Genomic DNA, 24,372 nt, shown 5'->3' on the forward strand with positions numbered 1-24,372 from the left:
TCTGATATGAAAGATTTAATCAGCATAGAAGAACTCACCCTGCAACCTGCTACACCCCAACCTCCCAAAAAACTAGTTTTCCCCATCTAATATTAGACACATGGAAGCACAGGGATTTAAAGATTCGGGGTGCTTCTTTTCTATTTACTCATATAAGTTTTAGAAAATAGGCAACTAGTAGAGTTTGGAGTAAATGGCAGGCCAGGCTCCAGTCCCTTGTTTATGTCAACAGCATGATCAAAAGAGGGAAGAAAATATGACAGCTCTCTTCACCTGAAAGTATCCGCTGCATATACACAATAACAAAGAGTTTCTATGATTTAAAAATGTCAGATTTAATACTGTCCTAAACTGGTGGTCCCATCATTTGCTAGAGGGACATCCAGGGATACTGGAACCTTCCTTAAAGATTCTCATCTTCACTTGGAGGCCTGGGATGCCTCAAGCCTCCATCAGAAATCTACAAGCAGCTGCCTACTGCCACACTGGAGTTAAAAGGGGCGTTGGCCCGAGATAGTGGCATACATGAATTCATTGACAAACAATCCACACCACAAACTTGACAGCTCATCTGTTCCTGTTACCAGTGTTCAGAGGCCAGAACTAAGGCCATTAACCACAAATATTCTCAACAAAACAACAAGTTGTACAGAATTCCACCCTTCCCCTGCATCTTTGTCAACCAGAAACGAATGCCCCAAGCCTCTTGGGCCCAAGTTTTCTATCAAACTATCCTAGAAGCTGAGAAAAATTCATTTAGGTTTTCATATTTAAAAGTTTGCATTTTAAAAATAGAACAGGACCTCAGAAGACACTGAAACAGGTGTCCAGTGTTTACATCCTCTGTTTGCCTCCACTATACACAAAAAACACAGGGAAATGGAGGCCAAAAGCTGCCAGTCAGCTCATGCTGGTGGGAGTCAGCACTTGTGGCTCAATATGGACATAGTATACATCTGTGCATGACCTGAGAGGAAAAAAATTAAGGCACCAAAACTTTGCTGCTCAAGAGTGAACAACCCATCTGTGGGCAAACGGCAGTTCCAGCTTTCATCCAAATGAATTTAAGAGAAGCAGAGAGATATTTAGCACATTCATACCCCATTTGCAACAGAGAGAAACGCAACACACTCCTTCCTTCAATTGTATGAAAGTAAAAATATTCCCTTTGTATTTCTCCTTTATTTTGCTGCTAAGCCAGGTGGCATATTGCCGCTTCTGCTTCTATTATGGCTGCAGAGTCGAAGGTGTACTTACTCTCAAAGGTGCTTAGATGTCCCAGGTTCTGTAGCACTAATGCCTTGGTTATCTCTATGCTGTTATCCAAATCTACCTGCATTTCTCATTACAAAGTGGTCAGAAGCAGATGGGAAGGAACAATGCCACACACCCTAGGACTGGTAGTAGCCAATGTTACAATGCACAATAATACATGTTTGTAAAAAAAAATATCTGAAGGCAGAAGAGTTTGGTTTTTTTTGTAACCATGTACAGTCTGTGTATCTAGGACCACAAGAGGACCCCCTGATTTCAGCCAGAGGAAGGCATTCCAGAATAGTCAGGAGACAGAGATGCCAGTATGACTATTGGACAGCAGCAACAATTGGCAGAGAAGGCGTATTTCCTGCCCTGCTGTGAAATGGGATGAGCATATACGTGGGACAAGGCACTGTTCCTGGTGGGGGAAGAGGAGGCTTCAGAAGTGAAGGAGGAGAGCTTCCTTATTGCTTATCAACAGCTCCTTGTTCAGCAGAGCTTTCCTTGTTGGTGGTCTGAGCATGCCAAGGGGTCTCTTTAAAAACAAACCAGCAGTTTCCAGCCCACAGTATAAAGTTGACAAAACCAAACAGCTGAGAAAGAAAGAGAGAAGTGCAGAGTTAATGTAGAAGCACTTGTGGCCGAGCTATCTGAGCAGACTGTATGTTGTAGAGGAGTGCAACCACTCTGGGCTGGAGCCAAATAATGAGGCAAATTGGGTTGATATGGAGCTCTTTTAACCCTTTCGGAATCAAACTGCGATAGCAATAAAATGCCCTAAGCTGGATCAGTGTGTTACAAAACCTCATGTTGCTCTGTTTTTCAGTGCCCTATATGCCTATGTTTGTCTATGTTTCTCTACTCTAGGTCCTTGGGCTTTGCAAGAAGTGAGTTTGTCTAAATGCTGACCTTGGAGCACTGAAGAGCTGTGGATGTTTTTGGTGGTTTTGTTGTTGTTAAAGCAGAACAGTGGATTTTTTAAAAGTAAGTTAGACTCCATTTCACACACACGTCTGCTGCTCTGTTTGTGGCGGGGGGGGGGGGAGTAATCTGGAGCTCCTCAGCACTCTGCAGGAAGTATTAAGGACAGCCTCACCTTCTACCTCCTATTGGAGGACATAACATCCTAACACAAACAAGCACTGGGAAAGCTAAGCTGGCCAGTGTGAAGATGCTAATATTTTCATCAATGTACAAGCAAGAATATACACCATTTGGCCACCTTTTCATTATTTTAAGGTATGAAAGAACAAGAGACAAAATCACCTCCCACCCCCAAAAGATAACTAGATTTTGGTGTTTTAGCCTTATAAAAGCATTGCCCTAGTATGGCTTATGCAGGAAAGTGAAACCCTTTTACTTTCCCTATAAAGGCTCCTGGGCCTGCAGTTTGGTAGACTTAATCCACTCTGGAGGGGGTCCTGTGCTTTCATCTGCTTCTGCCAAAAGGGGGGGGGGAGTTTATAGCCATTTTTAGATTTCCCATAAGAGTGAATGGGGAACACAGAGCTCCATTTTATACAGAGCAGCATAAAACCCGAATCACGCTTTGAAGTGGATAAAAGGTAAAGGTACCCCTGCCCATACGGGCCAGTCTTGACAGACTCTAGGGTTGTGCGCCCATCTCACTTAAGAGGCCGGGGGCCAGCGCTGTCCGGAGACACTTCCGGGTCACGTGGCCAGCGTGACGAAGCTGCTCTGGCGAGCCAGAGCCGCACACGGAAACGCCGTTTACCTTCCCTAGTAAGCACACGGAAACGCCGTTTACCTTCGCTAGTAAGCGGTTCCTATTTATCTACTTGCACCCGGGGGTGCTTTCGAACTGCTAGGTTGGCAGGCGCTGGGACCGAGCAATGGGAGCACACCCCGCCGCGGGGATTCGAACCGCCGACCTTTCGATCGGCAAGCCCTAGGCACTGAGGCTTTTACCCACAGCGCCACCCACGTCCCCTTTTGAAGTGGATAGAGAGAATCAAAAACAGAGCCTAATTGTTTTTATAAGCAGATACAAAGCAAATCTTAAGGCCCATGCAAAACCTTAGTATGCTCACGTGTTCTTCCTTAATGTCCTTTAATTTTCTTTTGTCTACTTCATCACTTTGATCAACAAAGATTAAAAAGTCAAATTTTCACTAGTTTTCAGTAAGTGTTTGTGAACAGTGGTGACTGGTGATTCTCATCCACATTTGTGAAGGCAAGGACCAAATGAGGTCAATAGTTATTTTAGAATCAATTAATCCATTAAAAAATGGCCTTGAACAGATGCCCTGTCTGTTTGTCTGCTCTTCAGGGGCTGAAATCTGTAGTTAGGTCATCACTAAGTTGCATATATTTTAGGCACTGCTGTACGCCATCACATATGCAATTTAAACCATCAACTGCTGTACTAGTACTTATTTAAGTACAGATTTGAAAAGACTGTTGCCAGTGCTGTAGAAAACTGTGAAATGCCCATAATTAAAAAAGAATCAGGAGCTTTATATTCAGTACATGCAGACAGGCTGTTCTTCATTGGTGTGCACATCAAGAAGAGCAAGACTTCTGAAAAATGTACTTGGGAAATAAATATACCAACTGCATTTTTTTTTAAAAAAAAGGTTAAGATCCATTAGTTAGTAGCTGTTTGTTGTGTCATTATACATTACGAACAGAATGGAAGCTGAAAACTGCACCTACATCACTATTTGTAGCTTTAAGTTACTCAAAGGGTATGAATGTATGAAGTTATGAATGTGTATGAAACTAACCGAGCTCTATTAAAATCAGTGGAGCTACACTCTATAGGTTCCAATGCAGCTGAAGCTCTGCCATTCCCAGCCCCCCACAACCACACAAATATGGCTCCCCAGACAACTCTTACCACAGAGATATTGGCCAGGCCCATAGAAGGTGTGGCCCCAGCATTGCATACAGCAGTTTTGAGTTGACACACTGACATGGCAGCAATAAGACTGGAAGGCCGCGTAGCTCCTTTCACATCTGACAGACCTTTGCCCCAAGCTGAAAATGCCACTAGCCAGAAAAAGGTAAATGAGACGGTCACACAGAAATCCTGGGGGAGGAAAAAACAGAGAAGACCACAATGGCTCCATCTCATAGAACAGACTGCCCTCCCTATTCCACCCAAAAGACGCAAGCATTGAGGGCCCTCGATGTTGGGCCATTGCCCCATTCCATCTCTCAGGCCCTTCACATGGTGGGTCTACATGTGCCAAAATAGCCACATCCAATTTTTCCACAGCCACCTAAGACACTCTGAAAGGATCTGCAAGCGATATGGGGTCATCACAATTCAAGTGGCTCCATGCAACCCCAAGGGGAAGGAGTTTAATGACAGCATTAGATAGTTTTTAACTAGTCTTTGTGCCACTTAGAGGGGCGGGAATGCTGTTCCAACTAAAGAAGGCCAAAGATTCCACCCTAAAATGAGGGGTGACCAAGGTAAAGGTTCCTGTACATTAAATAGTTGGGTAGAAGCAGGAATTCCAGAAGGCGCAGCTTGTCATGCTACAGTACTGCAGGAAAATACTTGTACAGTGGTACCTCGGGTTACATACGCTTCAGGTTACAGACTCCGCTAACCCAGAAATAGTACCTTGGGTTAAGAACTTTGCTTCAGGATGAGAACAGAAATCATGCTCTGGTGGTGCGGCAGCAGCAGCAGGAGGCCCCATTAGCTAAAGTGGTGCTTCAGGTTAAGCACAGTTTCAGGTTAAGAACAGACCTCCGGGACAAATTAACCCGAGGTACCACTGTATATCAGGCACTGTCCAGATCTACTCAATGCATAATATGGTTGTGTGAGCTGCTCCTCTGGATTGTCCCAAGGATAAACTGAATTAGAGAGTTTAGGGAAGCACATCCTATTTGGATAGAGAGAAGTGTCTCTTATCCAAGGAGCGTTTTAGACACTGGTTCTCCAGGGTTTAGGTCCTGCAGGTCAAAGAGCAGAGGACCAAAGTGAAATCTTACCGCAAAAGGAAGCTTCTTATTTTCTTTGTAGAGTGAGTGAAACCGTAGATAGACTGCCAGAGCTGCCATGGTATACAGGAAAGAAAAAACACCCAAGGTCACAAAGAACTCAGCAGGTGCTGAAAAGTCTCCCAAGAGATGCAGCGTCCTTTTAGCAGTAGATCCTTCAATACAGTCTGGCATATCAAATGGAACCTTGTACAACCTGGTCAGGATGAAAAGGAGAGAGAAAGAAACATGTTTGGTACAACTTAGCACATCTGGTACAGAGCTACCTCTGACAAACAGGGGTGAGGGTTGAGACAGATGATAGCTTTTAAGTGAGTTAAAAGTAGTTGAGATTTATTTTGCCCCACTCTCACTTCAGGTCAAATAGATTGTGCAAGGTTTTTGAAGCAGAGCAAAACCCTGCATCACCTGTTTATCAAAGTGAGATGAATGCACACACCAAACAGCAAACAAACCCCTTTCCAAAGTTCCTGTAGCTCTCTGGGGAAAAACACCTCAAACCAACAACCACAGCCTAGCTCCAGCCTTTCCAGGATAGAATCATGTTACTCTTCTCATTGGGGAATAAAACCATACCTGCATCTTTGCTTATCCTAATCAGAACACACTTGTCGTAAGGCCTGATGACAGGTGGTGCCTTCTCTATATGGCTTGCTGCGATAGTACATTTCACCCTTACTCTGAAGGAGCAAACCTCTTGGGTACTGATACAGCTTTCAAAAAGATACATGTGTGGTAGAGATGCTTTGACGTGACTTGAACAAGACATTTCCTTGAAAGAAAGAAAAGTAGCACCTCTCTGTTTTTAATTACATACTTGAGCTTTGGGGTACACTCTGTAGGTTTCCTCTAACAGTATTAAACCAACTTCCTACCAAAACAGATATAAGGTAGAAACATCTATGAAAGACACCTCCTGCCTTCAAACTTACTGGGACTGTTCTGGCAGCTACCACTTTGCAGGAACAGGGTTTTTTTCCCACTTTCTGCTTTCCAAAGACTCAGCTTTCCAAAGCAGTGACTTGGCTGATGCACAGAATTGCAATCTTCATTTCACGGAGAAAATTGGTTGGGCCAGGACTTAGTACAAGTGTAGTACAAATATACATACCCCATCTTCAAAGAGACCAAATATATCAAGCGCATGGAGCGCATATTGGTTGTTTGGATATAATTTTTGGTCACTAAGAAGAGCTATTACAGTTCTCCATCTAGCTGGAGAAGATAAATGACTCTTTAGAGGAACTAAAAAAGCAAGGTGCAGAAACTAAAGTACAAGTTGCTGAAACAAATAAGAAAATTGAAGAAATCTCTGGGAAGATTGATTCAAACACAAAAAGTATAACTGACCTTGGGAACAAAGTGAACTCAAATGCAGAAGCAATTGGGAAATTATTGGAAGAATCATCTACAACAAGAAAGATAGCTGAGGAAGCTAAAGAAATTGCAACTGCTGCTGAGGGAAAGTTTCCACCAGTGTTCAAGAAACTAGATGAGTATGAACTGGCACTTTCTATGCAGGATATGCAACGTAAGGAGAGGAACCTAAGGATCAGACTTGTGCCGGAAAAGGAAGGAGACAACCTGGTGGATTACCTGACAAAAGAATTCTCCGACTTTTGGAAGCAGGAGCTGGACAAAGAAGAATTTAAGATAGAAAGTGCATTTAGACTGGGAGCAAGGCAGAGGAAGAACAGACCCAGAGACTGTCTAATAACCCTAAGATCAAAGGAGGAACGGGACAAAATATTGAACCTGCATTACCAAACAACCCTTCGAATTGAAGATTTTCACATTGAGATCTTTAAAGACATCCCCAAAAGTATCCTGGACGCAAGAGGACACTACAAGGACCTGGTGATATTGCTGAAAAGGAACTACATACAATTCAGGTGGGAGTTTCCCCAAGGCTTGTCTTTTAAATACAAGGGGAAGAAAAGAAGAATAAAGACAGTGAGTGATAAAGACAAGTTCTTGGGAGAACACGAAGAAGACCTACAGAAAGAGACGTTTCCAGGGCAAGGGCATCCTTCATTAGATACGGATACGGAACCACCGACAAACGAGGAACAAAAATTGGGAGCTGTAGGAGGAAAGAGTGAATAACCCCATCATGGCTCTGCAACTTCTAACCTGGAATTGTAACGGTTTGAACATCCCCAGAAAAAGGAAAAATATATTTCATGCTTTAAAGAAAGACCAATTGGACTTGATTTGTTTACAAGAGACCCATGTGACAAGAGCACATAGAAAATTATTAATAAATAAAAGACTGGGACAAGAATTTATATCTTCAGACAGAGTAAAAAAGAGAGGAGTAGTGATTTATGCAAAGGAAAAGCTGCAACCGAAACAAATCTTTAAAGACGACCAAGGAAGATATTTGGCAATTGAAATCCAATTTCAAGGAGAAAAGTACCTGATAGTGGGAATCTATGCACCAAATGAAGGGAAAGCTGAATTTTTTAAGAAGTTGCATGAGACTTTGATGGACTATATGGACTATAATCTAATCATGATGGGAGACATGAATGGAGTAGTTTCAACAAATATGGACAAAGCACAAAGACAGGTAGTAACAAAAGATGGAAGACTACCAAAGACCTTTTTTGAAATGACTGACAATATGGGCTTGATTGACATTTGGAGAACAAAACACCCACTAGAAAGAGAGGGAACCTTCTTTTCTGAAGCCAAAATGACATGGACACGGATTGACCAAATTTGGGTCACTAGCAGTATGGCGCAGAACATAAAGAGAGTGGAAATCTGCCCAAAAACTTTCTCCGACCATAATGCAGTAAAGATGGTGATGAGACAAACAACAACTGGCTCCTTCAGATGGAGAATGAATGACATCTTACTTAGAGATGAGGAGATTTGCAAGAAGGCCCAAAAAACTTTGAAAGACTATTTTGAAATTAACCTAAGGACTAAAGTAGAAAAAAGAATAGTATGGGACGCAAGTAAAGCCGTGATGAGAGGGTTTCTGATACAACAAAATACATTAAAGAAAAGAAAACAAAATGAGAGGAAGGAAAAAATTCTGGAAAAGATAAAAGAAGGGGAAAAGAAACTAAGATCGAAGCCAAAATCACAAGAGATTTTAAGAGAAATCAAACTTTATCAAACACAATATATGGAACTGACGAATCAAGAATTAGAGTGGAAAATTAAGCAAATGAGACAAAAGACTTTTGAATCTGCTGATAAATGTGGCAAGTTATTGGCTTGGCAAATAAAGAAGAGACAAAAACTTAACACGGTAACAAATATAGAAGTGGAAGGAAAGAACATAAGTAACCCAGCGGAAATTAGGAACTGTTTTCAGAACTACTTTAGACAACTTTACACACAAGGGCCGCAGAAGGAAATGGATATACAACAATTCCTCGAGGAAAATGGGCTGAAAAAGGTCTCGCGGGAAAGTAAGACGATTTTGAACCAGGAGATATCAGCACAAGAAATAGAAGATGCCATTCAAGGTATGACATTGGGCAAATCCCCAGGACCGGATGGACTGACTTCCAAATACTACAAAGTTCTGAAGGAAGGGTTGATACAACCTTTGAAGGAAGTCTGTAATGAGATTATGGGGGGGAAAAGGGCACCCGACACGTGGAGAGAGGCCTATATTACACTTATACCAAAGACAGAGACTGAAAAGACCCAACTTAAAAACTACCGACCCATCTCGTTATTGAATGTGGACTATAAAATCTTTGCTGATATTTTAGCAAAGAGACTGAAAAGAGTTTTGATGGAGGAGATTCATGGGGACCAAGCAGGCTTTCTCCCGAAAAGGCATTTGTCGGATAACGTAAGGAATATAATTGACATTTTGGAAAAGTTGGAAGTGAATATAAACACTAAGGCTGTTTTGATATTTGTGGACGCCGAGAAAGCCTTTGACAACATTTCTTGGAGTTTTATGTTGAAGAACCTCCGGGGGATGGGGGTAGGCCAAGGGTTTGAGAATGGTATAGGTGCAATATATTCTGAACAGAAAGCAAAATTAATTGTAAATAATGTAGTTACAGAAGAGTTCAAGATTGAAAAAGGGACACGACAGGGGTGCCCTATCTCCCCATTACTTTTTATATCGGTCCTTGAGGTTTTGCTTAATATGATTAGGAGGGACCAGTTGGTTAAAGGGATTCAGGTCGGAGCTAAACAATACAAATTGAGAGCATTTGCAGATGACCTAGTACTTACATTGCAAGAGCCAGAAGCTAGTACGAAAAGAGTTTTGGAAATAATCCAAGAGTTTGGTCAATTGGCAGGATTTAAATTGAATAAGTTAAAGACAAAGGTATTGGAGAAAAACTTAACACAGGTTGAAAAAGAAAGGTTTCAGAATGAGACAGGGTTGACTGTGGTTAAAAAAGTGAAATATTTGGGTATAAATATGACAGCTAAGAATGTGAATCTATTTAAAGATAATTATGAAAAAACTTGGACAGAAGTGAAAAAAGATTTGGAGATTTGGTCAAACTTAAAGCTTTCCTTGTTAGGTCGAATTGCAGTTATAAAAATGAATGTATTGCCAAGAATGTTGTTTTTGTTCCAAGCATTGCAAATAATGGATAAAATGGACTGTTTCAAGAAGTGGCAAAAAGATATATCTAAATTTGTCTGGCAGGGCAAAAAGCCCAGAATTAAATTTAAGATATTAACGGACTCAAAGGAAAGAGGGGGGTTTGCCCTGCCAGACTTTAAACTGTATTATGAAGCGGCAGCTTTCTGCTGGCTGAAAGAATGGCTGCTTCTTGAAAACACAGACATTTTGGATTTAGAAGGTTTTAATAACATTTTTGGGTGGCATGCATATTTGTGGTATGACAAGGTTAAAGCACACAAAAGTTTCAAAAACCATATTGTCAGAAAAGCACTATTAAATGTCTGGGTCAGATATAAAGATTTGCTGGAAAACAAAACCCCAAGGTGGTTGTCGCCAATGGAAGCTAAGGCAGTTAAAAAGTTAAATATGGAGTCGAAGTGGCCAAGATATTGGGAAATTCTGGAAAAGGAAGGGGACAAACTGAGATTGCAGAGTTTTGAGAAATTAAAAGACAAGGTGAGAGACTGGTTGCACTATCACCAAATAAATGAAGTGTTTAAATTGGACAGTAAAATTGGCTTCCAGGTGGAAAAATCAAAATTGGAGACTGAATTGTTAGAATCCAGTACTAAGAATCTGTCAAAAATGTACAATTTGCTGCTGAAATGGAATACACAAGATGAAACGGTTAAATCAACTATGATTAAATGGGCTCAGGACATTGGTCATAATATTTTGTTTGCTGACTGGGAAAAGTTGTGGACCACCGGGATGAAATTCACGGCATGTAATGCCTTAAGAGAAAATATTATGAAAATGATTTATAGGTGGTACATAACCCCAGTCAAGCTTGCAAAGATTTACCATTTGCCTGATAATAAATGTTGGAAATGTAAAGAAAAGGAAGGTACATTTTTTCACCTTTGGTGGACGTGCCCGAAGATTAAGGCATTCTGGGAAATGATCTATAATGAACTTAAAAAGGTATTTAAATATACCTTCACTAAGAAACCAGAGGCCTTTCTCTTGGGCATTGTCGGCCAAGGGGTGTTAAAGACGGATATAACTTTCTTTATGTATGCTACAACAGCAGCTAGAATACTCATTGCAAAGTACTGGAAGACACAAGATCTACCCACACTGGAAGAATGGCAGATGAAGGTGATCAACTACATGGGCTTGGCAGAAATGACGAGCAGAATCCGAAACCAGGGAAGAGAAGCAGCGCAAGAAGAATGGAAAAAGTTCAAGGACTATTTAAAGAAATATTACAAAATTAACGAAAGTTAGAATGATGTTGGACTGGAAAGTAAATGGTTACTATTAGTAATGGTTAAGACAAGGAGAATAAGGAAGATTAGCTTAAATCTCAATTAAAATAAGGGAAGATTTGCTGAGTAACTGATAAGAACTTGGAATACAGAAAAGGGAGGCATGAGGAAGTCGGGGAAGAAAGGTATAAGAAACTAAGATACGAAATGGTACATGTTTTTTGTTTTGTTTTTGTTTTTTGTTTGTATATGTATTTGTTATATGTTTGTGTTGTTATAAAAATTTGCAATAAAAAATAAATTAAAAAACAACAACAAACTTACTGGGACTGTTCTGGCAGCTACCACTTTGCAGGAACAGGGTTTTTCCCCCACTTTCTGCTTTCCAAAGACTCAGCTTTCCAAAGCAGTGACTTGGCTGATGCACAGAATTGCAATCTTCATTTCACGGAGAAAATTGGTTGGGCCAGGACTTAGTACAAGTGTAGTACAAATATACATACCCCATCTTCAAAGAGACCAAATATATCAAGCGCATGGAGCGCATATTGGTTGTTTGGATATAATTTTTGGTCACTAAGAAGAGCTATTACAGTTCTCCATCTAGCTGCTATCGGGTGGTATAACACCAGCAGCTCTCTACATTATATAAATAGCCTCTAGCCTTTTCCCACATGTGCCATTTGAACCAGGCTGGCACTGAAGTCAGAAGTTCTGTAGCTTGAGCCCTCAGCAACAGCTTCCAACATAAAACTGTGTTTACCGACATTAAAATCAGGAGGTTTCCACATTGCAGACAAGAACTATAAAGCCAATCTGCTTATCTGCAGCAGATCAAATGGTTTGCAGGTTATGTGAAGCTATTCTGCTTATTTTAATAAGCAAGAGCCCACAGAAATCATCTGATAATTTAGAGGGTAGAAAAAGGCAGCTATGATTCCAATGAAAAATGCAAACTTACCGTGGGGCTTAAACAGAGAAAAATTAATGTTTCCAAGTCTGTCTAATCGCTAGCTTTTTATGTTTAACATACCTCTTAGAAAAGACATGTTTAAGCTCACAGGCTGCAGTTTAAGAAGGATCTAAGGACTTGTCCAGATAGTAATTTAACCATCAACACCTAAGTATATAGGGCTCCCTGCAATGGAGGCTTGGCCATGACAGAACAGGTGTGAATTCCACCCCCACCCCCAACCAAAAGGTAGCAGGGTTCTGTGGTATACTAAAACACAAATAGTAATCTAGAACTCAAGCAGCAAGAAGAGCTCAGAGAATGAGAGCAAAAGCCTCCTTCATCTAAAGGGCTTCTCAACTCATACACAACACAATTCATTATTCCAAGAGACTATTCACCAGATACTTTGTTCTGTGTTTTCTCTGTTAGAACCACTACCACTCCTCCCAATTTGTTCTTCTTGTCAAAGGCATCTCAATAGACTTCACAGACTTGCCTCTATTTATAGCTATCAGATGTTGGCAGGGAAGCAAAGTTGCAGAGATAGAACCATGCTCATATCCTACATACACTGAGTGTAAGATTGATTTCATTCTAACTTTGGCCATGTCTGTACTCATCTGACAAGTCTTGCGGTAGATCCCTAACATACAAATCATTTAATATTGCTATTACTTTCCAAGAAAGGTAATCTCCTGATTTGGCATGGCAAAAGGACCTATGAATGCCCCCCACAATCTGATCCAGTCTCTTGTTTTTTGCAGTGGCATTGAACCCCAACACCACCTCGACTAGGACTTAGCAGAACATAGATAGTGGAAGGAAAAGAGGAGAGCAAGCAGCGAAAAGGGAGGGAGGGGTTATTGGTTTGTGTGCATTACTGTCTTGTCGTTATTATGCCTTTTGTGCTTTTATCCTGTATTTTCATGCTGCGAACCGCCCTCAGATCTACAACTGAAGGGCAGTACACAAATTTAATAAATAAAATAATTTTAAAAACATATTTCACATGCTTATATGTCTCTCAACAGATGACAGATGCATCAAGCCAGTTGCAGCTTTTAAGTTTGCTATTAAGGGCATAACCCTCCTTCCCAAAACAAATCACAGAGCACTGAGAATTTACAAGTACAGTGCTGTCCAGACAGCTTTTCCTATGCACAATTAGGTCCTCCAGCAGTGATTTTGAAGGGCTGTGTGTGTAAATGACAGTCAGTGTGGGGTTTTTGCTTTGGATTAGTTCAGAAGACAAATTCCTGCTAGACTCTGATCTGCTATTCCTCTGTCTAGCAGTTATTAGCACAGAGATTTTATTGTGTCAGGTGCACCCATTCATTTAACATTTATTAAACTATCCAATGGTAATGCCCTTAGAAAGTGCCTTCCTTATCATTTCAGCCCTGAAATCAGTGGAAATACAATATAATGCATTAAACCCACACACACAAAAAAGGAAGAAGGGAGAACTCAAAACACAGTTGGAACAACACTGGCTAGAGCTCCTCCTGAAACAGAAGTCCAAGGCCAATGTAATCCTCCAAGAAGTGTTGGGATGTTGGGAGGAAAGCATCCTCATCTCCTCCTTGGTGGCATTGCAGCAACAAAATTGCCTGCAACCAGGGAGTCTCAGGAACCTGTCCATTTTAAATAGCTATGCTTGGACAAGCTGGAAAAGGTGATACTTGCCTTAAAGGGCACCTAATGAGGGAAAACAGGGGGGCTGGTTGCGCTGTGGTTTAAACCATCAAGCCTCTTGAGCTTGCCAATCATAAGGTTGGCAGTTTGAATCTGCACGATGGGGTGAGCTCCCATTGCTTTGAGCAAGCTCTTGCCAACCTAGCAGTTTGAAAGCATACCAGCACAAGCAGATGGAGAGGTACTACTGTGGCAGGAAGGTAAATGCCGTTTTTGTGTGCTCTGGCACTCATCAGTGTGTTCTGTGCACCAGAAGCGGTTTAGTCATGTTGGCCACATGACCTGGAAAAGCTGTCTGTGGACAAACGCCGGCTCCCTCAGGCTGAAAAGCGGAGATGAGTGCTGCACCCCATAGTTTAATTCAACTGGAGTTAACCGTCCAGGGATCCTTTACCTCTACCTTTTTACCTGAGGGAAAATGCCCGGGACAGATGGACTCCTCTGATATGTTCTGGTGTCCTGGGGAAATGGGGCTGCCCACATTCAAAACACAACAAGGAATTAGGGGAAATTAGGATATGCCCAACAGGGAATTATGGGAAATATTAAACTGATGACCCAATTCTACAAACTCACTGCTTAGAAGCAAAAACATCCCAATTAGCAGTGTTCACTCATGAGGTTCTCTGCAGATCACCAAAAATGGCACATTAACACATTTTCTAACTTATCTTGCAATGTGACAAGAATTTCTCTTCATTGCTAACATGGCTGACAACTGATTTTGTCAAAAGCCTATGTCCAAAAAGGGAACATAAAATAGGTAGGCGTATGGCAGTCTCTTACAAGTGGATAGAAGCTGAACCCTATGTACCTAAGGGTGCCTTCTCCCTTACATTCCCATTAACAGAACTATGTTCTACAGTATCTTCTTGATGGCAATGTCTGTTTACCTTATGATGCTCACATAGACAAACATGTCAGAAAAACTAACAGTGTCTTTCTCTGGTTCTCTTAAACAGTATATTTAAAAACAAAAAAGTCACATTTGAACTTGCAAGGAACGGGTCTGATGCATTCTGTAACTACTTTCTTTTGCTAGCTTCCAAACAATGGGTGAGTTATAGTCCATATTAAAGCAAATATATATTCTATTTCATTGCTGATGCTTTTACTGTATTTGTTATTTGCTGTTACTAAATGTGTTGCTTTAATTAATCTGCATTTTAGTATTTGTAAGAGTTGTGTGTAAATGCTTTGATTGGTAAAATAAATATGTTACTTCGTGTTAGCAGAACTATTCTTCTGTGAGCACATTCCTACAACATTGGGGGTTTCTTAATTTAGAAAAAAGGCCGGGGAGCAGGACACACAATAGAGATGTATAAAATTAAGCACGGTGTAGAAAAAGCAGAGAGAGAGAGAGATTTCTCTCCCTCTCTCAGAATACCAGAACCCAAGAGTGGCTTGCCTGGTGGGGCAGAGGCAGAGCAGTGCTGCTATGTAATGGCAGGGGTGAGAAGGCAGCAAGGTCATGGCTTGTGGACAAACCAGAAGAAGCAATTCAGGGCTCCTACTGGTATGTCCTCACAACCCCAACCTCACCACCTCATTCCTACCAGTAAGTGGCAGCGACACCACTGCCAGCAGGCTTCTGCAATAAAGAAGATCTAGAACAAACAAAGATCTAGTGGGAGATCTAGTACAAAGTAGCCCTTCCAACTCTGAGTCACCAACTTAGATAGCTTTGAAAGAGGGTTAGGCAAATGCACGGAGGATAAGGCTACCAGTTGCTTCTAGTAGCAATGTCTATATGCTACTTCCAATATCAGAGGCAATATGCCTCTAATTACCAGGTAATGGGGGTAATGAGTAAACAAGGGCAATTATGTGTGTGTCCTGCTTGGGGACTGAGTGAACAGAATTGCCTGATGAGATGGTCATTTGGTTTGATCTAGTAGAGTTCCCCTTACGTTGGAAGGACCCAAAGAACCATAAAACTAGTTGCATACACCCCAAGGGGGACTTTGTGTTTGTGTTTCCATATTGGTGCCCCTGTATGCTGCAGAGCAAACCAGTTCTGAAATCAAAACAATTTACAAAATTGGTTTGAGGTGTTGCGTTGGGGGCGGTTGTTCAAGGTAAATTAGGGGAAAATCCTATTAAGCCCTTGGCATGCCTAACCCCAATAAACCACACAATTCTCTCTACCCCCCCCCCCCAAATATGTTTTGAGTCATTTCCTAAAAACCCAGAATTTTAGAGTTGGGATACTCTGGAGGTTATCCAGTACAAGCTGAAATTTTGCAACTAAGTTTCATTTTTTCAGGATGCCTTTCCAAACACAGGCAATATGAGGTGCTAGAAACAGAATCATAAGGACCATGATGTATTTAGCTACAATGTCCAGCTCCACATAGTATCTCCCAAGTTAACACTCAGTAAGACTCCCATTTACCTGAAAGGATATCCAAACTGCACAGTGATAGCAGTTGTCTCTTTAGGACTCTCATTGCATTTCACAGTAGCCCCTGTTTCTGCACTGAAAGAACCACAGGCTCCAAAGGCAAATATGGCAAAGAGCTGGAGGAAAAAGCAAAGGAGTTTAGAACTAAATGTGTCCTAGTTGGTAGCAAACAGTGGCACAGGCTCTAGCATCATGCAGGACAACAGATCTGGCATCAACTACTATGAACTATCCAAGACCTAAAAAATCACAATCATCCGTGCTTGTCTTGCAAAACATTAAGATAGGCTCACATGCAAGCCACAATGATAAATGCCACAATCCATGTGCAATCCATGTGCAAAGCTAGCCAATTAATTGGGGGGGGGAGAGAGAAGCAGACAACATATTACTTTTCATTGCACTATTCATCTTTAATATAATACAACCCAAGATAGTTAAATATGGTTTTTTCTTTTAAAAAAATACGCTTCTCATCTGGGTGTGTTATCAGTAACCTCCACAGTACTAAGTACCTCTCCACTACAATGACAGTAACAAATAAATGTCAAGCTGGATTATGCAGAAAACCAGGTTGTGCTAAGGTTCTTAGGTAGAACTTACTGGTTTAAAGAAAATGAATCTTGGGAGTTTATTACCGGTAATTTCTACAATTATCTGGTTCAACAACTGAAAGAGGTCAATTTTTATAAAAATTAAAAAGTAATTTGGTCCAAGTTCACCACCAAGCTATATACCAAAGAACAGTTGTTCTCTACATGTTAATAGTTTTTTATTATCAGTACCATTAACCCAGAGTTAAATACAATCAGCTCAAAAGCAAATGCCAATGCATTACAAAGCAGAAGTCTGAAACTTAAAATCTCTCTAACTAAGGGTTATTCCAGTTTAGCATATCATGCCAACCAAGAATATACATGCACCGAAATCAGTATTTTGTTTTCCTATTAGGCCCAAGTATGTCTACATACTGACACAGGCCCATACAAAACTAGATTAGGCTTTTTAAGATGCTTCAGCATTACAACAACAGCAAAAAGAGTCAGCACTTGCCCCTGTTTTGGTGTATCAGTGCTGCATTATGACACCTAGGTTTTACCAGTGGACAACAGGCCCAGCAACAGCTCAGTTGATAGGATCAAAGCTGCTAAAATCATTGCATATAGCATTCTTGAGAATTAAATGCTCAAACATGAAAGGAACTTGCAGGCAAGGGATATAGCTTTAGCGCTAGTCACTCGTTGCACCACTACAGCTGAAGAACTTCAAAACTCGGCCGTCCAAATACAAGTGCAGGGAAAATGAAACCTATGTGAAATCTGCAAACAAATGAGGTGGGGGCCAGGGCTGCAGCTGTTCATATTTCGGACTATGATGGAAGCATAAATAAAAAACAATAATAAATTAATAATGCATTATTATTCCACAAGGGAGCAACTATTTTCCATGACCTCTGTTTCTACACTTGTTCCTGCCTTCTGAGAAGCCAAGAGGCCTGGTCTAGTGAGTTTGGGCCAGACACTCTTACAGGAAGTGAAGCGTCAAGCTAAAAACGTCATCGTACAGCAGGGGTAGGCAACTTAAGGCCCAGGGGCCGGATGCAGCCCAATTGCCTTCTCAATCTGGCCCATGGATGGTCCAGGAATCAGCGTGTTTTTACATGAATAGAATGTATCCTTTTATTTAAAATGCATCTTTGGGTTATTTGAGGGGCCTGCCTGGTGTTTTTACATTAGTAGAATGTGTGCTTTTATTTAAAATGCATCTCTGGGTTATTTGTGGAGCATAGGAATTTTTTCATTTTTTTTTAAAAAAGTAGTCCGGCCCACCACCTGGTTTGAGGGACGGCGGACCGGCCAATGGCTGAAAAAGGTTGCTGACCCCTGTCCTACAGTCTGTTCACTAGCCAGTCACATCAACTGACTCCTCCCTCCAGAACTATATAATCCTATCTAAGATCTACATTCATTCAGCAGTTCATGACAGCACCATAATACTCATCAAAGTACTGTATCCAATATTTCCAGGGGTGGAGGGAGAGCTAAGACCAAGCTGCAAGCATAATTGACTGAACTTAACAAAGTAAGCAGCAACAGTCCAAATGCTGAACTGGTGTAGATTTGAACTGCACCCAATTTGGGCCAAATATGTGGAAGAAGTGTAGAAGGAAATAGGGACTGAACTGAAAACAAAGGCATTGAGGGATATGGGCCCTGTTTCTACTGAGATCCTGCCCTTTGTTTTCCAGGTCTATAAATTGGCAGGACACATAAGGAAAAGATTTTATATAGGATGAATAATGCTGCAATAGAGCAAAACACCATCTTCATTGTACCATCACCACAACAGATGGCCTGATCAAGCCATGCACAAATGCTTCCACACTCCTTGGGGGTGGGGGGAGGACATGCACAAAGAGATCCTAACTCAGCACAGGAGAACTACTTATTTAATTATACCATGCTCCTTCAGGAACTATTTGTATTATTATCCAAGCCGCATAATTGGATGCTACTAAGGCTATTTATTCCATTCAAAGAATCCAAAACCCATTTTAAGATCTCAAGTCTAGTGCTTCCCTTACTCTTTTTTTTTTTTTTTTAGGGGGCGGGGAGCCATCAATGGATGCCTCTTTCTTTTTAAGTCACATACGTTTTTGGCCTATGCCCCAAAATGAAAACCTCTTAAGACTGATTTATACCACCATTTCCCCCCCACGAAGAGGTAGGTAGGCTATAGAGACTTAGTGAGCTATAGAGTTGGCCAGACAACATAATGGAATGTGAAATGTAATCTGTTGCTTATAGGGAGAAGAGCCATATTCACAAAAATTGAGGTGCACACAGAAAATAACCAAGTAGGCAAATACTGCACATCGGAGAAGGCATGAACACTAATACTGCTTCACAGAAAGCAAGTCATTGTGTTGTCATTAGTCTTTGATGCTGCATTGTTCCCATGATCCACTGCTTTAATCGGCCAATTTTTTCATGAGGTCCCCACTGATGCAGGTATGGGAAGCTACCAGGTATCACTGGACACCTGCTCCCACCAGTCCCAACCCACTCGGCCAGTTGTCAGAGATGATGGGAGTTGTAGTCCAATGACACCTGGGGACAGTCTGGAGAAACAGGAAATGTTGCCTTTGCCCTGCCTGCCCTTGGCACTGCCATACCTGCTGGAACTGGTGTTGCTTCTCTGCCTGCCCTCCTACTGGTGTGGAAGCGGCGCCAGCACTGGCACCAATTTTGGGTGAGATCTCGCCAAAATCGCACAAGATCTTGCGCACTCTGTAAGATCTCTTGCAATTTCAGCCAATACCGGGATCGCATCTGGTGCCTTGGTGGCTCCTGCCAGCTGAGGCAGGTGCCTCAGTCTGCCTAATAGCAGAGCCTGCTCTGTTTGGAGGGTAACATATCCCCCATCCCTGTCCTATAGCAACACCTGTAGAGTCAGAACTGTGCTGGTTGGAGCTGATGGGACTTGAAGTCCAAAGTAGATGGAGGACACCAGATTGGAAAAGGTTCTCTTATGCTCTTCAGTATTTGTGATGTGTCCACACTGACCTTCAACCTATCCAAGACTGCACTTTCTTACGAAATGGATGCCAGCTCAGTTGTTTTGTTACTATCAACCCTCTGCCTTTCATTTAAGTATTGTCACCAGGTAGCCATTGAGTGGGGACGTGGGTGGTGCTGTGGGTTAAACCACAGAGCCCAGGACTTGCTGATTAGAAGGTCGGCGGTTTGAATCCCCGCGACGGGGTGAGCTCCCGTTGCTCGGTCCCTGCTCCTGCCAACCTAGCAGTTCGAAAGCATGTCAAAGTGCAAGTAGATAAAGGTAAATGGTGTTTCCATGCGCTGCTCTGGTTTACCAGAAGCGGCTTCGTCATGCTGGCCACATGACCCGGAAGCTGTACAATGGCTCCCTCGGCCAATAAAGCGAGATGAGCGCCGCAACCTCAGAGTCAGTCATACCATCTCCTTTTGGCCAAAAGGGGGGGGGGGGATCCACTTGAAAGACCTGTCATGTTGTGCCAACATGTGCATTTAGTGAAAGTAAATCTAGGTTCCATGTGTTACAACTGTATTGTGGAGCTACTTAGGAAAAAGTACATATCTTAAAGTTTTTCTTTTCTTGTAGGTGAGAACAAGGGCTCTTCCCTTTTCAATAAGACATTTAGCTCTAAATAAGGCTCATTCATTTCTCATTCTTGCAGCGACAGAAATTTGGGCATTTTCCTGGCCACCCATTAATCCTAGGGAAATACCCCGAGCCCCTCCAACCCTTGGGCTCCAAACTGGGGACTAAATAAGACCAGGGCTTCTAAGCTCCCCTTGGGAAGCCTGAGAAGAGAGCGAATCCGTGAGCTCAGGGACAAGTTAAGGCGCGGTATGTGCAGGATCAGAACTCCAGAAAGGTTAAACCCGCCCGAGTGAAATGTGAGCGCTGCTAACGCCAGCTCCCATGCATACCCCAGTCCACGAATCCAGACTCCTTGCACATAGAAGGGCTGCCTTAGAGGGCAGGCACTCGGGCGTCTCCCTCCCGCCCGCCCTCCCTCCCAAGTCTGCCCCTGCACGCCGCCTCCGGCTCGCAGCCAAAAAGTCGGCTCGCAGGGTCCCACCGCCGGAGAAGGGACGCCCCCTTTCTTCAAGTCCCCCTGATCTCCAAGGGCCTGGTCTCTCAGTGCGTTTGCTGGACGGCAGCGTCCCCTTCCTCTCTCTCGCACCCCCACCCCCCAAAAAAAAAAGTTGCACGGGAGGCTGAACTTACCCACTCCAGCACCTTAATGAATCCCAGGGGCTCCTCCAAGCGCCCCCAACGCAGCCCCAAGAGCAGCTGGGCCTGGCGAGGGAAGCAAAAAAAGGGGGGAGGGAAGGAGGGAGAAACAAGGGCAGGGAGTTCAGGTCAGCCAGGAGGGAAAGCCCAAAGAAGAGGAGGAGGGGAAGGGGCGTCGGAAAGAGGAGAGAGAACAATGCGGGGAAGGGCGCGGGGGAGGGAGAGAACAGAAGAGCGACGGGGAGAGAAAGTAGCCAAGAAAGGGCGCCCTACCACCGGGCTCTGGGACTCCTTGTCCGCCGCCGCCGCCGCCCCCCTCTGGGCTCTGGGCTCCGACATTCTCGGCGAGGAGCTGCTGCTGCTGGTCGTCTGCACGGCAGTGGCTGCGGGGAGCGCGGCTTCCTTGCTTCTCCGCCGCGCGGACGGAGGAGTGGTCCAGGCGAGGGGAGCCGGGGCTGACGACGGCCGGAGCTGCAGAGGCGCCTGCTGCTGCTGCTGCTCCCTCCTCCGCGGAGCTGCGGGGAAAAAAGCCCCGTCGAAAGTCCTGTCAAACTCGCAAGTGGAGGCGCGGGTGGGGAGGGGGAGAGGGAGCGCGTCACGCGGCGGCGGGCGCACATGGAGCTTGGCGCCCCCCCCCCGCGGGCTGTGGGCGGAGCCTCTTGCCTGGCGGCTCCGCCTTCTCCCTCGAAGGGACGGGCGGCGAAGGCGATCCGGATCTGCTCTGGAGTCTTTCTTAAGCGGCGTCACTCGTCTCGAGAGTTGGGACATGCTGGTGGGGCTTCTTGACTGACAGCGCAATCCTAGCCATATTTGTTCAGGTGTAAGCCCTGCATTGTTATGGGGGTTGGACTAGATGGCCCTAAGGACCCTTCCAGCTCTAGTAAAATCAATCAGTGTGGAATCAGTGCTTTAGGTAATCAGTGCTTTAGGTAACGTGGGGTTAGGATCTCAGCCTCAGTGCGGGCACAGAAAGACCACCAAACCCTGATGAAGCTTTGAAAGCCTGGTTGTTTCAGTTGAGCTGTAGCACTTATATATATATATATAAAAGGTGGCTAATATCTACTAAACTAAACTAAACTAAAAGCATGTTAAACTCCAAGCAGCAGACCTTTAAACAAACGTGTTGTACTGCTGCTGTTTGCTTAACAAAATTCAGTAAGAAATTTTGTTTTCAAAACACACAACTGTTTGATGGGGAGGAAACCATGTAGGTGACTCGCTCCCACCCTTGGCTTCCTGTTGTCTGTCTTGTTCACTTTTATGCAAACCAAGAGTGCCAGCCAGCGCTCCTTGCTGCTTATCAGATATAAATATTTAGTTGGATTGTGTTCCTGTGCCCCCAGAGCAATAAGATTCAAATGGAAGAAGGCTGGACTTGGGGGTGTTTGATATTCTTGCACAGCTCTCTACCAGAATGTACATTCCTCATCCCCAGTGGATTCATTCTACTCCCTTCTTCCTTTATTGTTATTTATAAAGGCTGGTGGTGTGGGACTGACTACAGTCATCATAGCAACAAACGTGCCTAACTAGAGGAAGTATTTCATATTCACCAGGAACAAAAATGCTAGGAAAATGGGTTGCATCCAAGTAAGTGTTACTTGGAGTAGACCGACTAAAATTACTGTACCTAAGTTCATCATGTCCATTAATTACAGTGGTTCTGCTCATGAGTATGGCTAACATTCAATACAATCCTCTGCAATACAGAATTTCCAGTACAGTAGACATGTTTGTCTGTTGCAGGAAAAACAACACGCCTTACTCCAGCTTATGCAAGGGAAATTACTTTCCTTCTCCTCCCTCTTCATGCCCCTCATACCCCTCAAATCTGCTCTGGGTTTCCCCCAACCCTCTGGAGCAGATATGGGGAAGTGTGGGGACAGATGGGAGGAGGAGAGAGAGGGGAAGTTTTGTTGTAAGAGCCAGTCTTTCCACTTGTGCAATGACTTTGTTGGATTCAACCCCATCTTGTTTTTCCAGCAACCCTGGAGAAGTGACTGGTGCCCCATCTAGGAGGCTTCTCACTTGTAGGTAGTATCTTCCATGGCAAGCTTTTGTGTTGCCTTGAACTCCTCAACATGGAAGATGTTGCACAAAGCGGGTGGTTTTCTTTGTCCCACCACCTTGTGCTACATCTTCTGGAGAACTCAGAAGGATGCCATGTTTTTGTGCCTTTGGGGTTAGTCCTAATAAAAGGTATTAACCTAACTATGGACTTTGCAGTTTTAAAAAATCATGGTCACCTTTGCCTTTCATCTCCCAAGGGAGGCTCAAAGTGGCCCTGAATCCAGTGTCATTTCGGCATCAATCCTTTTATTTGCCCTGGTATTTTAGGTAATACGTTCTGCAATGTTTTACTTTGCTATTGTATCTCTGATGCTATTACTTTTTAATATTTTTTAAAATATTTTTAAAAAGGTCACTGTTGAAGTTTTTTTGCATTTATTGCAGTTGTGTTTTTAAGGTTATTCTTAGCCACTCTGGGCGGTTTTGCACCTGAAGCGTGAAGAAGAAGAGAATCTTTAACAGAAATAAAAATAAACATAATAACTTGAAGACAGATATTTGGGTCCTGCACAACAGATGGGAAACTAATACACATTTGTAGTTGTGATTAAGCTATGAGCACTGTGACATTAATAAGATGAATGGTAATGTGCTTCACTCACACCATACTGGAGAGTGCACATCTGGATGCACATCTGCATCCTCTCTGTGTGTTCAGCACTGCACATCTGGTTCCTTATCCAGCATCAGAAATCTGTTTACACAGATCCTGAGACAGCAGAGGGAACTGTGGGCCTGAAGCCTGCTTCCATGAATGGCTCTCCTTTACTTGTAGAAGGTGCCTGAGTTTTTCACAGCCACAACTTTAAACTAACCATCCCACACCCGGGATGATACTCCTAGCACAAATGAAAGGATAGTAATGCCAGCGAGAAGGTAAAGCTATTTAAATAAAAGTCCTAACACCTAGATCTTCACGTTTCTGATGTGTACAGAATTTGTACCTACTACCATTTGGCTGACATTATGTTATCTGCGTGCCTAAGGTTGCTATCTTTTTTCCTAGCAGCTCTCCTGAGCATTGACAGTGGTGCCTATATTGTGCAAATAAAATTAAATTCTGGAAATATTTGGGGAGTGAGATGTTGTATAATGTATGGCACCTAAAATGTCAACGTGTGTCTTCCAAGCATTTTGATGTTCTGATTCTGCACAGCAAGCTGCCAATTCACAACAGTGTTATGAATCTGTTCATTTAAAAATCAAATATGCCTATTTCCCAGCTCAAAGGTTTTCTGGGAGGCCTAAAAAAACATAAACTTAACATTCTAGTGTAGCAGATCCAAAGTTGAGCTTCTGAGCACCAACTCAGCTTATACAGCTTGGTATATTTTACAAAACCGTATATGACAGTTCAAAATATAGTATTTGAGAATAAAGCTACCAGAGG

At 42.9% G+C, this 24,372-nt stretch overlaps 1 protein-coding gene across 2 annotated transcripts; it reads right to left on the bottom strand.

Annotated features, from left to right (window-relative positions):
• Positions 1-21,692, bottom strand: SYPL2 (synaptophysin like 2). Of its 2 annotated transcripts, XM_053392851.1 has the most exons (6): positions 21,183-21,692; positions 20,904-20,975; positions 16,119-16,243; positions 5,230-5,434; positions 4,118-4,309; positions 1-1,850 (listed from the first exon to the last, which is right to left on the bottom strand). In XM_053392851.1, the coding sequence occupies exons 1-6, from the start codon at positions 21,675-21,677 to the stop codon at positions 1,722-1,724; spliced, it is 1,218 nt and encodes a 405-aa protein (XP_053248826.1). In that variant the 5' UTR covers positions 21,678-21,692; the 3' UTR covers positions 1-1,721. The 2 variants fall into 2 exon arrangements, with proteins under 2 accessions (XP_053248826.1, XP_053248827.1); XM_053392852.1 differs by lacking the exon at positions 20,904-20,975.
• Between the last annotated feature and the right edge of the window lie 2,680 nt (positions 21,693-24,372).

Source organism: Podarcis raffonei, chromosome 6 (genome assembly GCF_027172205.1).
Source record: "Podarcis raffonei isolate rPodRaf1 chromosome 6, rPodRaf1.pri, whole genome shotgun sequence".
In the NCBI taxonomy this organism is placed as follows: Eukaryota; Metazoa; Chordata; class Lepidosauria; order Squamata; family Lacertidae; genus Podarcis; species Podarcis raffonei.

Coding starts and splice junctions, on each gene's coding strand:
- SYPL2 (XM_053392851.1), bottom strand. CDS start 21,677: ATGTCCCAACTCTCGAGACGAGTGACGCCGCTTAAGAAAGACTCCAGA. Junction 5,435..16,118: donor CAGTTTGGATATCCTTTCAG/GTAAATGGGAGT, acceptor CATCCTGACCAG/GTTGTACAAGGTTCCATTTG. Junction 4,310..5,229: donor ATAAGAAGCTTCCTTTTGCG/GTAAGATTTCAC, acceptor TTCCTCCCCCAG/GATTTCTGTGTGACCGTCTC.